At 38.4% G+C, this 12,118-nt stretch overlaps 1 protein-coding gene across 1 annotated transcript in view; it reads right to left on the reverse strand.

Annotated features, from left to right (window-relative positions):
* The window catches only part of dnah6 (dynein, axonemal, heavy chain 6), a 51,228-nt gene that overhangs the window by 10,104 nt on the left and 29,006 nt on the right, over positions 1-12,118 (reverse strand). The window contains exons 48-64 of the mRNA XM_058641641.1: positions 11,013-11,244; positions 10,758-10,910; positions 9,736-9,876; positions 9,376-9,618; positions 9,071-9,238; positions 8,709-8,944; positions 7,553-7,697; positions 7,143-7,259; positions 6,768-6,891; positions 6,368-6,564; positions 5,658-5,861; positions 4,947-5,072; positions 4,679-4,843; positions 3,959-4,026; positions 3,662-3,842; positions 2,607-2,786; positions 2,207-2,440 (exon numbers count right to left, since the gene is read on the reverse strand). Coding sequence (XP_058497624.1) covers positions 2,207-2,440; positions 2,607-2,786; positions 3,662-3,842; positions 3,959-4,026; positions 4,679-4,843; positions 4,947-5,072; positions 5,658-5,861; positions 6,368-6,564; positions 6,768-6,891; positions 7,143-7,259; positions 7,553-7,697; positions 8,709-8,944; positions 9,071-9,238; positions 9,376-9,618; positions 9,736-9,876; positions 10,758-10,910; positions 11,013-11,244 — 2,914 coding nt within the window. The remainder of the gene's footprint in view (positions 1-2,206; positions 2,441-2,606; positions 2,787-3,661; positions 3,843-3,958; positions 4,027-4,678; positions 4,844-4,946; positions 5,073-5,657; positions 5,862-6,367; positions 6,565-6,767; positions 6,892-7,142; positions 7,260-7,552; positions 7,698-8,708; positions 8,945-9,070; positions 9,239-9,375; positions 9,619-9,735; positions 9,877-10,757; positions 10,911-11,012; positions 11,245-12,118) is intronic.

The raw sequence follows: 12,118 nt of genomic DNA on the forward strand, positions 1-12,118 counted from the left end.
AAACTATGTTTGAAAAATATCTGGCAAAGAAAGGCAGCCATGATAGTTGTGAGATGCTGGAATGGAAAAAGAGAAAGGTGAAGAAAAGAAGGACATATATATATATATTATTATTATGAAAACAACAACATACTTCCTGGGTGGAATTGACCGAAAAAACACCTGAACTTGTTAATAACACCAGAGATAAATCTGAAAGATCTTTTAATTCATTGCACTACTCAACCCCTTTCCCCTTATGTATGAATTGTACCTCTGTTGCACACTTTGCTGCCCTATAGTGGGGTTTGAAAGAGAGGATGAGAAATGTGTGTTAATAGAAAGGAAAAGATGAAATTACCCAAACATCTACATTCAAAAAATCTTTGTATACACATTCGTTTTTTTTACAAATTAATCTGCATACAGTATGGAAAACTAGAGATGCTTGTTAGAACTGTTTGCAAAATGACACATCAAACATAAAACACAAGAGATTTTCAGCCATATTTGACTTGCAGGACTGTGTGATTTGGCCCATGAGGCAATTTCCTAATACAAAGTACAACTTACTTCTACAGCACGTACTGTATCTCCACCAATCAAGATCATTACCCAGATCCACACCACATTACTTTTGCATTTTTTGGGACACTTTTTCTTTGGTATGCAGCCAACTTTTGTGGTAAGATATTAGCGAAAAGGCTAAACCTCATTCAGAAAGAGAGCTGCATGTGAAATGTATATTGACAGAATTCAAGATGTGAAAGTAAACAAAAGGAACTAAATAAACTGAAATGTTAATTCATTCTCTTAGAATAACTCAGCTCTGCTCCAGGCAGAATGAATGCAATCTGATCACTACAATCAATTAATATTTCAGTATGGCCACTGAAGGATGTCATACATTTTTAAATGTATGAATGTATTCAATAGAGTTTCAGAAGAACTTCACAGAGATGGCACATCTCCGGCACACTTTGAAGTGAGGGCATAATATGGCACTGCCATACTTTTCCAGGCTGCATGTTAGGACTGTGGAAGCATGAGGATGTTTTTGAACTGTCATAGGACCTCTCTTCTCAGTAGCAGGTGGACTGGTCAGCCATTCAGACTTGTCCAATTCTAGAGGAGATTCTACCTGTGATACCAGACTGAGTCAAAGCACAAGGTTTAACTGGCAACAACAGCCCATTTTCAACTGAGTTGAGTTTTAAATAAAAATATAAAAATAAATCCCTTTTTCCCATAGTTGTGGTATTCTAGTTTTTTAAGAATTACAAGGAAATTGATACAATTGTTAGTTTGTTGTCAGCATCCTCAATGCTACAAACAAACAGCTGATTTATGTATCCTCCTTCAGAAATTCTCTCAAGTTGGCCTTCGGCTATCTTTATTCTCTCCCCCCTCACATGTTAGGATTGAGTTGAGCTAAAAAAAAAAAAGGTCCTTTGTCACAAAGTGAAAGTCAGGCTGTCATCCTCTCTCAGCAGACTGAGCGCTGAGGAACTACTGAGACTGATGAGAACACAGGCAGCAGGGGTGATTTGAAAGAACATGTGATAAAGTGTTTCAGTGGAGAGGTTGACAATATAAATATTTCTGTGAAGGAGAGATAAGAAATGAGGAGTAATTCAGTTCAACCGGGTGACTCAAGGGCAGTCACAGACACGCCCTTAAATAATCCCCGCATTGACTTGATCGTGTGCTTCGGTTTACTGTCACGCTTCATGGTGGTCCTTCTCTCCAGACTCAGGTTGAGTTCACTCTGGGGTAGGTTTTCTTTAAAGTGTGTGTAAAGCAAATGCAGAAAGTCTCCTCTTCATGCATTGTACTGTATGTGTTAGAAAATATTGGCTGAGAACATGTTTAAAAAAAAAAAAAAAAAAAAAAATTGTGGAGAACATTTATTGAACCAGTGATTTGATACTAGGGAGATTTTATTTTATTTAGAAATTTTGAACACCTTTTTAAATGTTTGGCTAGGTGTCAGAAGAGATATTTTTATGGATTTACATTCTTCCTCATTGATGACCATTCAAATATGTTTGCTGTTATTAATATGTATTATATGTTCTGTACAGCACACATCACAAGTTTCATCCATCCAGGATAATATGATGATTATGATAATATATCATAAATTCATCCAAACCCCAGCAAAAATGTGACCTTCTCACGCATAGTTATATTGAAATGTATCACTTTGAAATGTTTGACTTCTCACCTGTTCCAGACTAGCTGCTCCTCTTAGGAAGTGCTGCCATTCCGCATCAGAAATCTCCCCGCGTTGCTTCATGATCTCTACGCATAACATGAAGCTGTAGATAAGCTTATGCTGCTCAAACAGGCCCCGGGACACATTGATGTAGGAGTTGAGCAAGATCTGGTCCAGCAAGATCTGGAGACGCTCCTCTAACACGCTGCTTTTCTCTGACGTCTCAATGGTGGAGTTAAATAACTAAGGGTGAAAAACACAGTAAAGTGAATGGCGCAGAAAGATGTGCACCATAATGGAAATTATGCCAAAAGGGTTGCTTGAAGCCTTTATATAAATTGTAGTGACTTAAGAAATGTGGATTTGTCTGTCAATTGTAAAATAAACAAAACAACAAACTTTAAAACACCTGTTTGAAGTACTTGAGGGAGAACTGGTACATAGGATCGATCTCAGAGAGACTGGCAATGACAAAGTACAAGACAGAGCCTCGGGTGGCCACGGGTCTGTAGCGTTCTCTTGCAGAGTTGATCATCAGCTCAGTAGCTTCTGCCTCCTCCAGACGGTGCTTTATGGCTTCAGATGTCACCTGATGAGTGGTGAAAACAAAGACAAAAAAAAACATTAAAAAAAAGAAAGACGGAGAAACAACAAGCACAAGCAAGCATGTGGGAATTGAATGGTCTTAAAAATAAAAGGGAGAAAATATGAGTGGTGAATAATATGGGTGTAATGACTCCATATCCAATGTTCTTTTCATTGTTTTTTCTTTAAAATGTTTTTTTCTTTCTTTTTAAGAAATCACAACATTGTCATTACATTAAAACAGGGGAGACAAGAATCCCCTGTAGAAGTCCTGAAGATGTCAGTGGACATTAGTAATAATCTTACACAGCATATTGTCCATTTGTTCCAGTTATTGTATTTTTATGCATCTCAATATGTGTTAATTGTTCTATTATAAATATTTCTTCAACACTATGCTGTAGCCTAATGCTTGATGTCACTATACTCACAATACTCCAAAACACAATAACCCTTGAGCATATCCCAAAAAAATATGTGAATGATCCACATTAAATGATCCACAATCTAACATTTCAGCTGTGGATTTAACACTTTACTTGGTGTCATGAAATAACGCGCTACGTTAGACCTGTGGATGTGAGATGTGTCTTTCAAATGATTTTTATATTAATTTCCTTTCCCCACTTATTCTTAATATAACACGTAGAGTCTTTGTCTTTTTGTGAGTTATTATCTATTAAGCACTTTCACCATATCCTTAATCAAAATATACCATTTGTGGCAGGTTGAGGAAGCTTGTGGATGTTTGTATCACAGTTTCAGAATTGTTCCCACGCCAAGAAAATAAAGAGTAAAACTCAACACAAGGTAGACATTTTCTCTGAAGAGATTGTGTTTTTATTTTAACACAGGCCTCCACATTTGTCCCAGATTTACCTTTGACTCTTGGAGCGTCTGAACAAGCTCTTCATTATCTAGTATATTCCCCTCAGAGGTGAAGAGGAGCTTGAGGATGCGGTCTTCGATATCTTTCAGCTGATTGCGATCAGCGTTGATGCGGACAATCAGCTCATTCCTCTGCTGTTCAAGGTGTGGACTCTCCAGGCGCACCACATCACTGAGGAAGAACCAGGGGTTGTTGTGAAATTATGAGTTATGATATGTCTCAAAATATTACATATAATATATCATGGTTTCAATGGTGGCGAAATCCCTTCTTCCCTGTGTCTCTACCTGAGCAGCTGATCTTCCAAGCCAGACTTAGTCACAGTGAAATTGATGATTGTGACTTTGATACACACCTAAAACATAAAAGAGAAACGACAAGATAAACAGAATGCCCTTCCATTACAAATGAGAGACAATAATGATTATTCACACATCTATGTGCATCATGTTGGATATTAACTGAAATGTCAATTTGAAAACTTTGTGCACTTGTCAGTTAATATCAAAAAAGGTTAAAAGAAAACCGCCAAATGCTTTTCTGCTGCTGCTGCTTTCAAACCCAGCTGAATGAAAACTGAAGTAAAAGCTTGTAGAATAAAGAGTTGCCTGCACACTGGGATGTCTGCCAAATTACTTTATTGATCGACTATGTTAAAAAATGAAAAATTGTTGATGCCGATCCACAAGGTCAAGCAGCAAGTGTACCAGCAAGGTACTTTTAGAGGTTTATATTTTTATAAAAACATTGAAACAGGAACCCAGCCAACAGCTGTTACATTATACATAACTTAAACATGTAAATGATGACTTAAAGCACACATCTTTCAAACCCATTCACACACTGCCGGTACAGCCATCAGGAGCAACGTGGGCCTAATGTCTTGGCCAAGGACACAATCAAACCAACAACCTTCCAGTTAAAAGGCGACTCGCTGTACCACTGATATGCTACTGTATATTTGAACCTGATCTACAGATTTAAAGAAGTAAACACTCTGCTCTTACCTCAGGTAGGTAGTGTGGGTTGGCCAACTTAGTGGTCATGTAGAACCTGAAGTTTTTGTCATAGTCAATATCCGAGTCCCCAAGTCTGATCAGTGTGCGGCCAGCCTCTACAAAGGTTTGCTTCAGTAGGATGGGCTCGAGTGCTGGATCTAGGGTCTCTTTTAACTATGCAAACACAGTACAAGAACACACATGTATATAAACACTTGCTGTACAATAAAAATGGAATTAAGCATGTTTAGTCACGGCATGAGTCTTGTGTTCCTACCTCCTCTAGCAGCACAGGCATTCCCATACGAATAGCATTCTCTAAGGTACGAAGAAAACCAGGGTCTGTCAACTTGATCACCTTTAGACCATGCTTGGTCTCCTTGGAGCGGATCCATCGGTTGGCCTGATTGTGAAAAAAAAATACATATAAATGTAATTAGAAAAGTGTCGCTTTACATCTTTACACATTTTTCTTTGTAAAAAATAAAAAGCAGCAAAGTGCTACAGGGAGGGAGGAAAAACACTCAATCATGATGAGGGAGAAGATTAGATGTGTCAGCAGTCAAAACAAAATGGCCTGAAAAATTGAAGCATTGGCAATATGTCCCTCCTACATGTTTATAATTCTGAGGAGCTGGACTTAGTCTTTATTCTATGTAGGGACACTGAGTGTCCTGGGGACAGAAGGCTGTTTGTGACTTTGTCTCTGATTGTGTCTGACAGAAAACTTTATTTGGAGATAGGTTTTCTGTTTCTTTTGTTATTATTTATTTATTTCTTTTTAATAATGAAACTGCAGCCAAGCAAACATTGTGCTAAATCTAATATAATTTTCAAAAAGGTTCTGAGACGAGGAATCTGTGGAATAAAATATTATTTTATTGTACGTGTAACAAATGGGTGAATACAACTTTGAATCATAATGTGATTATCACCCACATCAGTCTGGAATGACAATGAATGAAAGCTGCTTTGATTTTTAGTTTACCTGATCCTGTGGGTCGATCATAAGTGGCCAGCGGCGGCCCTGGGTCACCAGGATACCATTCTCTGTAGAGACGGTATCACGGGGCAGTCCTTCTGTGTTCCACTGGCGGATGACGAATGGGTCACCCAAAATGTTGATCAGGCTGAAGCTGGAACTGATTGGAATCTTTAGCTCCTGACACTGTTTAATCCACTGATCAATTAGCTGGAGAAAGAGAGCACATGAGACTCACAGAATAGATACATAAACAAGAAGCAGGCATGTTTCAAAATGTCTCCATTATTATTGTATATGGGCACCAATGTGTCCTCTTCTTTCGACTTCTCCATTTAGGGGTTGCCACCGTGGATAATCTGCCTACATCCTTTCCTATTCCTTGTATCCTCTTCTGTTAGACCAATGTCCTCATGGGCATCCATATTTACTCAGATTGAATTTCAGCTGAAGGCAATAATATCAGTTTTTTATCGTTCCCACAGGTCAACCTCAGTTGTTTGTTTTCTTTTTTGTTTTTGGCTTGAAATAAGATTTCAGCTGATTTTTTTAAACCCTGCTGATCTAATCTTTCATTTATATATATTTTTTTTATCACTTTTGCATTTTAATTTCCTACTTAATGTACACGATGCCCTTGTTATAACAGGGACAGTGAACTAGTGAGTAATGTGTAAAACTGCAGTACAAATCCCAAAAAAAACACTGGTACTTACCAGCTGTCTATAGTGAGAAGTGAATGCTCCATAGTAGGCTACACAGGCAGCTGCAATGAAGACGTTGCCCACAACATTGATGATCTCTTGTTCAAACAAGGCAACACTTTCCTCCCAGCGGACCTGCTCATCACCTAGAGCAGAGGTTAGCTTCCCTGCCCTCGTCAAACGGGCCTTTGTCAGAGACATGGTGTTAACTACGAGGAAGGAAATGGGTTACAAATACAGAGAGACAAATAGATAACGTATATGCACATTAATGAAAACACATTATGCACTGAAAAAGATTGTAAAGAGTGGACTTCCAGGAAATAAATTCATTTCAATCTGGGAAAAAACCTAAAAAAAATATTCTGTGGATGAGTAGATGTGCATGGTAAAATATAAAAGGTGCCCTCACCCAAATTCTCCTTCTCATTTTGACTGCTGTCAAACTGATCCTGTAGCACCTTGATCTGGTTTTCCACCTCCTGAAGCTTTTCCTGCTTCTCCCTCAGGGTGGCCATGGTCATATCCAGTTCTTTCTGCATGGGTTTAGAAAAAAAGGGAGAGAATGAGGGGAAATATAATTTATTACACACAGACAATGTTTCACTCTCATCATTAAGTCTGTATATGGGCAATCTTACAGAATACAAAATGAGTTGTTGTGTACTAGATGAAGGTCGCAAAATATTTCCCATTTTCCATATGCCAAAAATGTTTGTGTTTGTGTTTGTGTTTGTGTTTGTTTTTGTACAGAGTAGTATATGGAATAAAACTCTGTTTTACTGACCTGGGCCATGGCTAGTTTTTCTCTCTTGGGTGCGACTTCTTTAAGAACTCTGGCATAAAGGTCCATGGCTCTGACCCACATGCACATAGATCTGCATGCTCTGGATACCTTCTCCACCTACAGTAACAGCATCCAAATAATGTGGAGTTAGATCAACCAAAACACACACTGAATTAAACTGTATCGTGTTTCATTATTACAGCCACTTGCTATGCAATCATGACAACTGCATAGCTCATTTCAGTGCGAGAATAATTCTACAATCAACATTTTCTTTTCTTCCTGTTTCAATTCCAACATTAAAATGTTCAAAACTGCTGGTGTGTTTGATATTCCACTTCTCCACAGCCTGTTTACTTTGAGCTGTATTGTAAACTTTCAGTATTTTTCCACATGAATTCAAAACAGACCTTCTCGGGTATGAAATCAGGGTTGTTGATGTATTTTTGCAGCTTCAGCAGGATCTGAGGCTTGATATTATCCTTGTCATAGTCTGTTAGACGCCTGAGGAAATTGGCATCTCCCAGTAATTGCTTGGCACCGGGCCAGTCTGGTCTGAAAGGAAAAGGGCATGAAAGTAAGTAAAAAAAAAAAACAATACACAGTGAATGAATGGATGCTGTGTCAAAATATGTAAGTCATGGCATTGGAAATATTAAGAAACATCTGATTATAAATCACATTACACACATTACAGTAAGACATACACATATTGTATATCAACAATCAATGTTTCATTTAATTTCTTACTAACCCAGCAGTAAGCAGCAAGTGAAATGGCTACATAAAATAATTGTGATTACTCTGAAAGCTGAGGAAGTGTCAGACACACTGGGAAACGACAATGGTGATCAGCATATTCAAAATGACAGGAATGATGTTGATAATTATTGCTGACCATATCACGGTAATTATTACCCACTGCCATTGTCCAAGAAGATTGATAATGTAGCTTGTAATGGATCATCTAAAAAATGTATAAGCATTATACTGTAAATTTAATTTAAGCCATAATGCCTGGTCTGTCCCCTTGCTCCTCTTTGTTTGTGACAAAAAGCCACAGCAGATGACTTATTTGGATTTATTTACTTCTGAAATAAAATATTAGTAGCAGGGGTGGGAATGGCCTGGTTTGTCACACTATATAATAATGGTCCTAAATACATTATAATGACTGTGATAATGAATATATTGCAAGGTAATCATAAAACCATAAATCACAATATTTGTGCAACTGAAAAATACAAATTTCCCACTACTGTCCTCCATTTTTCCCACTGTTAAATTATTCAGCTTCTCCTCATATTACCCTTATTCCAATGATAAGTACCAGAAGAATATCTGTTTAGAGCCATGTATTTTTGAAAATTTGAAACAGATTTTTGGTGCAAGCGTATCAATAATTATATATATATATATATATATATATATATATACATATATATATATATATATATATCATAGGATATGACAATGAATGAATTTTGTTATTCTATTCTACAAATAAGCAGAGATACAACTGTCTGAATGATAGTGGTTTTCAGAGAGAGAAGGAAGCATACTGACTTGCAGTTGAGAAGAATGCAGACAGCCTCCATGACAGTCATAACCAAGTCTGGAGGTTTGGTGAAAACCTTGATCTCAGAAATGTCAGCCTTGTCAAGAGAACTAAGAGCCTGATTGGCTCCGTCCAGGGCTGGCAGAGCTTCATCCAGGTCTCTCTGGGCATCATCAGCTATGGCCTGGGTGTCTTCAGCTTTGACCTTGGACAAAGCCTCATCTTCTTTCACTACCTTACGCACCTGTGGAAAGAATTTATGAATTATGCTCACACAACACAATGCTATTGGCTTTGTATTATCTCAGAGGTTTGAGAGTTTTGTGAATATACTGCTTTATCTTTTTATCTCACACACACACACACAGACCTCGTCAGCTTGCTCCTGGTCGACAGCCAGTTTCTTCATGAGGGCATCAACATCAGTGGACTTTTGTTTCAGAACTGGCTCCAGAGCAGACAGGTCCACTTTCATTTTGTCCACCAGCTCATTGGTCTCTAAAAGTTTGCCCAAACCATTCTTCACACGATCCCTGGCCTATGCATCAACAACAACCCCACAAACACATGTATGATTGCACATTATGCCTGCAGACAAAATCTACACAATTCAAAGAGATTACAGATAATACTTGTTTAAAAAAAACACAGCTGAAAATGAATGATTAAACATACTAGCTTTAGCTGCTGTCTCTTGTCCTCAAGCATGGCCAGGTAGAGGTTGATTAGCTCCAGGTAAGAGGTGGGTGTAGTGTAGTATCTGCGCCTCAGCTCTGAGTAGAATCGCTCAGCCATATCAGTGACACTCACATGTATCTCAACACACATGGCTGAGAAGCTGCGCTTCAGTTCATTGCTACCGAAGTCCACATTCCGGAAGAAGGCCTGAGAGACGGAGAGCAGCGCCTCACGAGGCCACTGGGCAACAGAAGGTGCAAGGTAAGTTAAACACGTGTTTGTGCATGCATACACAATATTGTGAACACAAATCAGAGCACCATACATGAATGTTCAAATTGAACAGTCTCAATTTACCTGCACAAACCAGTCGATGGTGCAGCAGTTGACCAGTGAAGGAAACATGCGACAGCGGGACCTGAAGGCATCGCCCACGGGACTCATACACAGCACAATGTGCAGCTTCTCCCGTACACGAGAGATGAAATACTGGAACACCTGAAGGCATTAAAACATATACACTCAATCCATACTTTTGAGGTCAGGCAGATAACACAATATGCTCATTTTTTCAAAGTGGTTGCTTAAGGGCACCGGGTTTGACTGAGAGTCCTTACCCACAGGCTATATTGGCCACTTGCTGAACACACAGTGTATGCGTGTAGCTTCTAGAACATAAAGCAATATATATTTAATTAATTCCTTATTTTACGTCACTTAGATCTTAGAGCACCTTTTGATATTGATTGAGCTCTTGTTTAATTAAACATCTGACACACTGTTTTCAGTCTCTCTGTAAAGCGAAGCTCACTGTTTGATGGCTGTGGCTGCACATCCCCCCTACAGAGGGAGAGTGCAGTCAATGATATCATGTAACTTCGGGCAAAAAGAACAAATCACAAAATGTCAAACTGTTTCTTAAATTGCACCCTTAAGAAATCAACTTCAAAAAGATATACTCCAAATATTTGCCATCGTGAAATCAAATCTATCATCATCATCAGTGTTTCAGATTGTGGGGCATTCATGATAAGCACACTCTCAGTTCCACTTCCTGATTCTGCATCTTTTCATCATTCCGACATCAGTTTAGAAACAAGTCCAAATGAGAAAAATTATTTTCATCTACGAGCTGCATAGAAATCAGAAAATAACATATTGATAGGTATTGTTTGTATTAACATGTGTTGTTAAAATAGAACAATTTTAATGATAAATGCTTCCCAACTTGACTTTTAAAAACAATAATTACACAGCATTACAGGCAATCTGAATCATTTAACCGTTTGCACGTGTTGTCATTTTATACTGACCAACAATTAATTTATACTGCGTAAATGAATTATATACTGCATGTATTCAACAGTGTTTCTATTTACCTCATCCCTGTTCTCCTCACTGATTCCAGCCTCTTTGGCTTTAGGTCGCGTTGCAGCCAGAACTTGTTCCAATTCATCTTTTTCAAAAAGATTGGGCACCTCGCCCGAGTTCAGCAGGTTGTTTATATCCTCCAAAAACTCCTCCACCACAATCTACAACAGGCAAGATAAAGCAGCCAGCAGTAATTGTACTTAGATACAGGGGGAATAGGGGAAATTCATTCTGCTTTCTACAGCCAAATGCACCCTTCATACCTGAGTGTCTGTAAACAGAAACACCATGTCTTTGCCCTCCACACCGGCCATCTTACACAGTCTCCTCAAGTCTTCATGGAAGCTGTCATAGTTGTAGCCTCGACTGAGCTCAATCTCAAAGCAGCGGTAACCACACATGTGGGCTGCTAACCGAGTGAGTGACTTCTTGCCTGTACCTCCCACTCCTACGAGCAGGGCATTGCCTCTCTCCTGGCGAATGATACGGGCAATTCTTGGGGATGAGAGAACAAACCATTGTCAACACAAGTGCTATGGTTATAAAGGCATTAACAGGTGCCATGCCATGTGTGCCACGTGTCTTTTCATTGTCTTTACAGCATAAAGAAACTTTAAGCAAAAGAATATGTCAGTGTACTCACTATTATTACTAAAATATGTTGTTATTTTCCTTGATACATTACTGTTGACAAGCATACGGTCACAAAAAAAGACGTTTAAACTCCATTAAAATGTCAAATTTGTCAAATTTAGCAACATTTATTCATGAAGTTGCATGTTGCAGCAGAATACCCTTCACCTCACCCTTTCTTTCCAAGTGTGTTGGAAAACATATGTGGTCTTCAGTTAGCCTCAAATGTCAAAAGATGTTTAGTTTGTCCATAATCAATCATGGTGGTCATGGTTGCCTCCTTCAAACTGACCTGGCCCCTGATATAAATATAGGGCTCATTCTGGGGTAATGGAAAACATTCATACAATTTTTCTAATTAAGTATAATTATTTTATCTTCAGTTTCTGGTCAGCAGTCGTACATGTGCCATTTCGTGCAGCAGTTTTCCCAGCTATCATCCATTTTTTAGCGTAAATTCTTTGGTGTGTGTGTCCAATACAATACCGGCCCGTATATCAGTCCAATACAACAGTTGAACATCTTTTAAACTACTAAGCTGTTGCAGCACATTTGTGCCCATACATTTACCACATATACATAATATAACATAATTCTCTGACTGTATCACAAAATATTATGCTCCCATTAAGAGAAAATAAACAGCGCACAGCATGATTCAGTTAAAATGCTGTTGCTGCTTTCTATTTATTTATTTTTTTTCACAGTGTGTGCTTTGTGATGTTTTGATGTGATA

The sequence above is a fragment of the Solea solea genome, chromosome 10 (genome assembly GCF_958295425.1).
Source record: "Solea solea chromosome 10, fSolSol10.1, whole genome shotgun sequence".
Classification (NCBI taxonomy): domain Eukaryota; kingdom Metazoa; phylum Chordata; class Actinopteri; order Pleuronectiformes; family Soleidae; genus Solea; species Solea solea.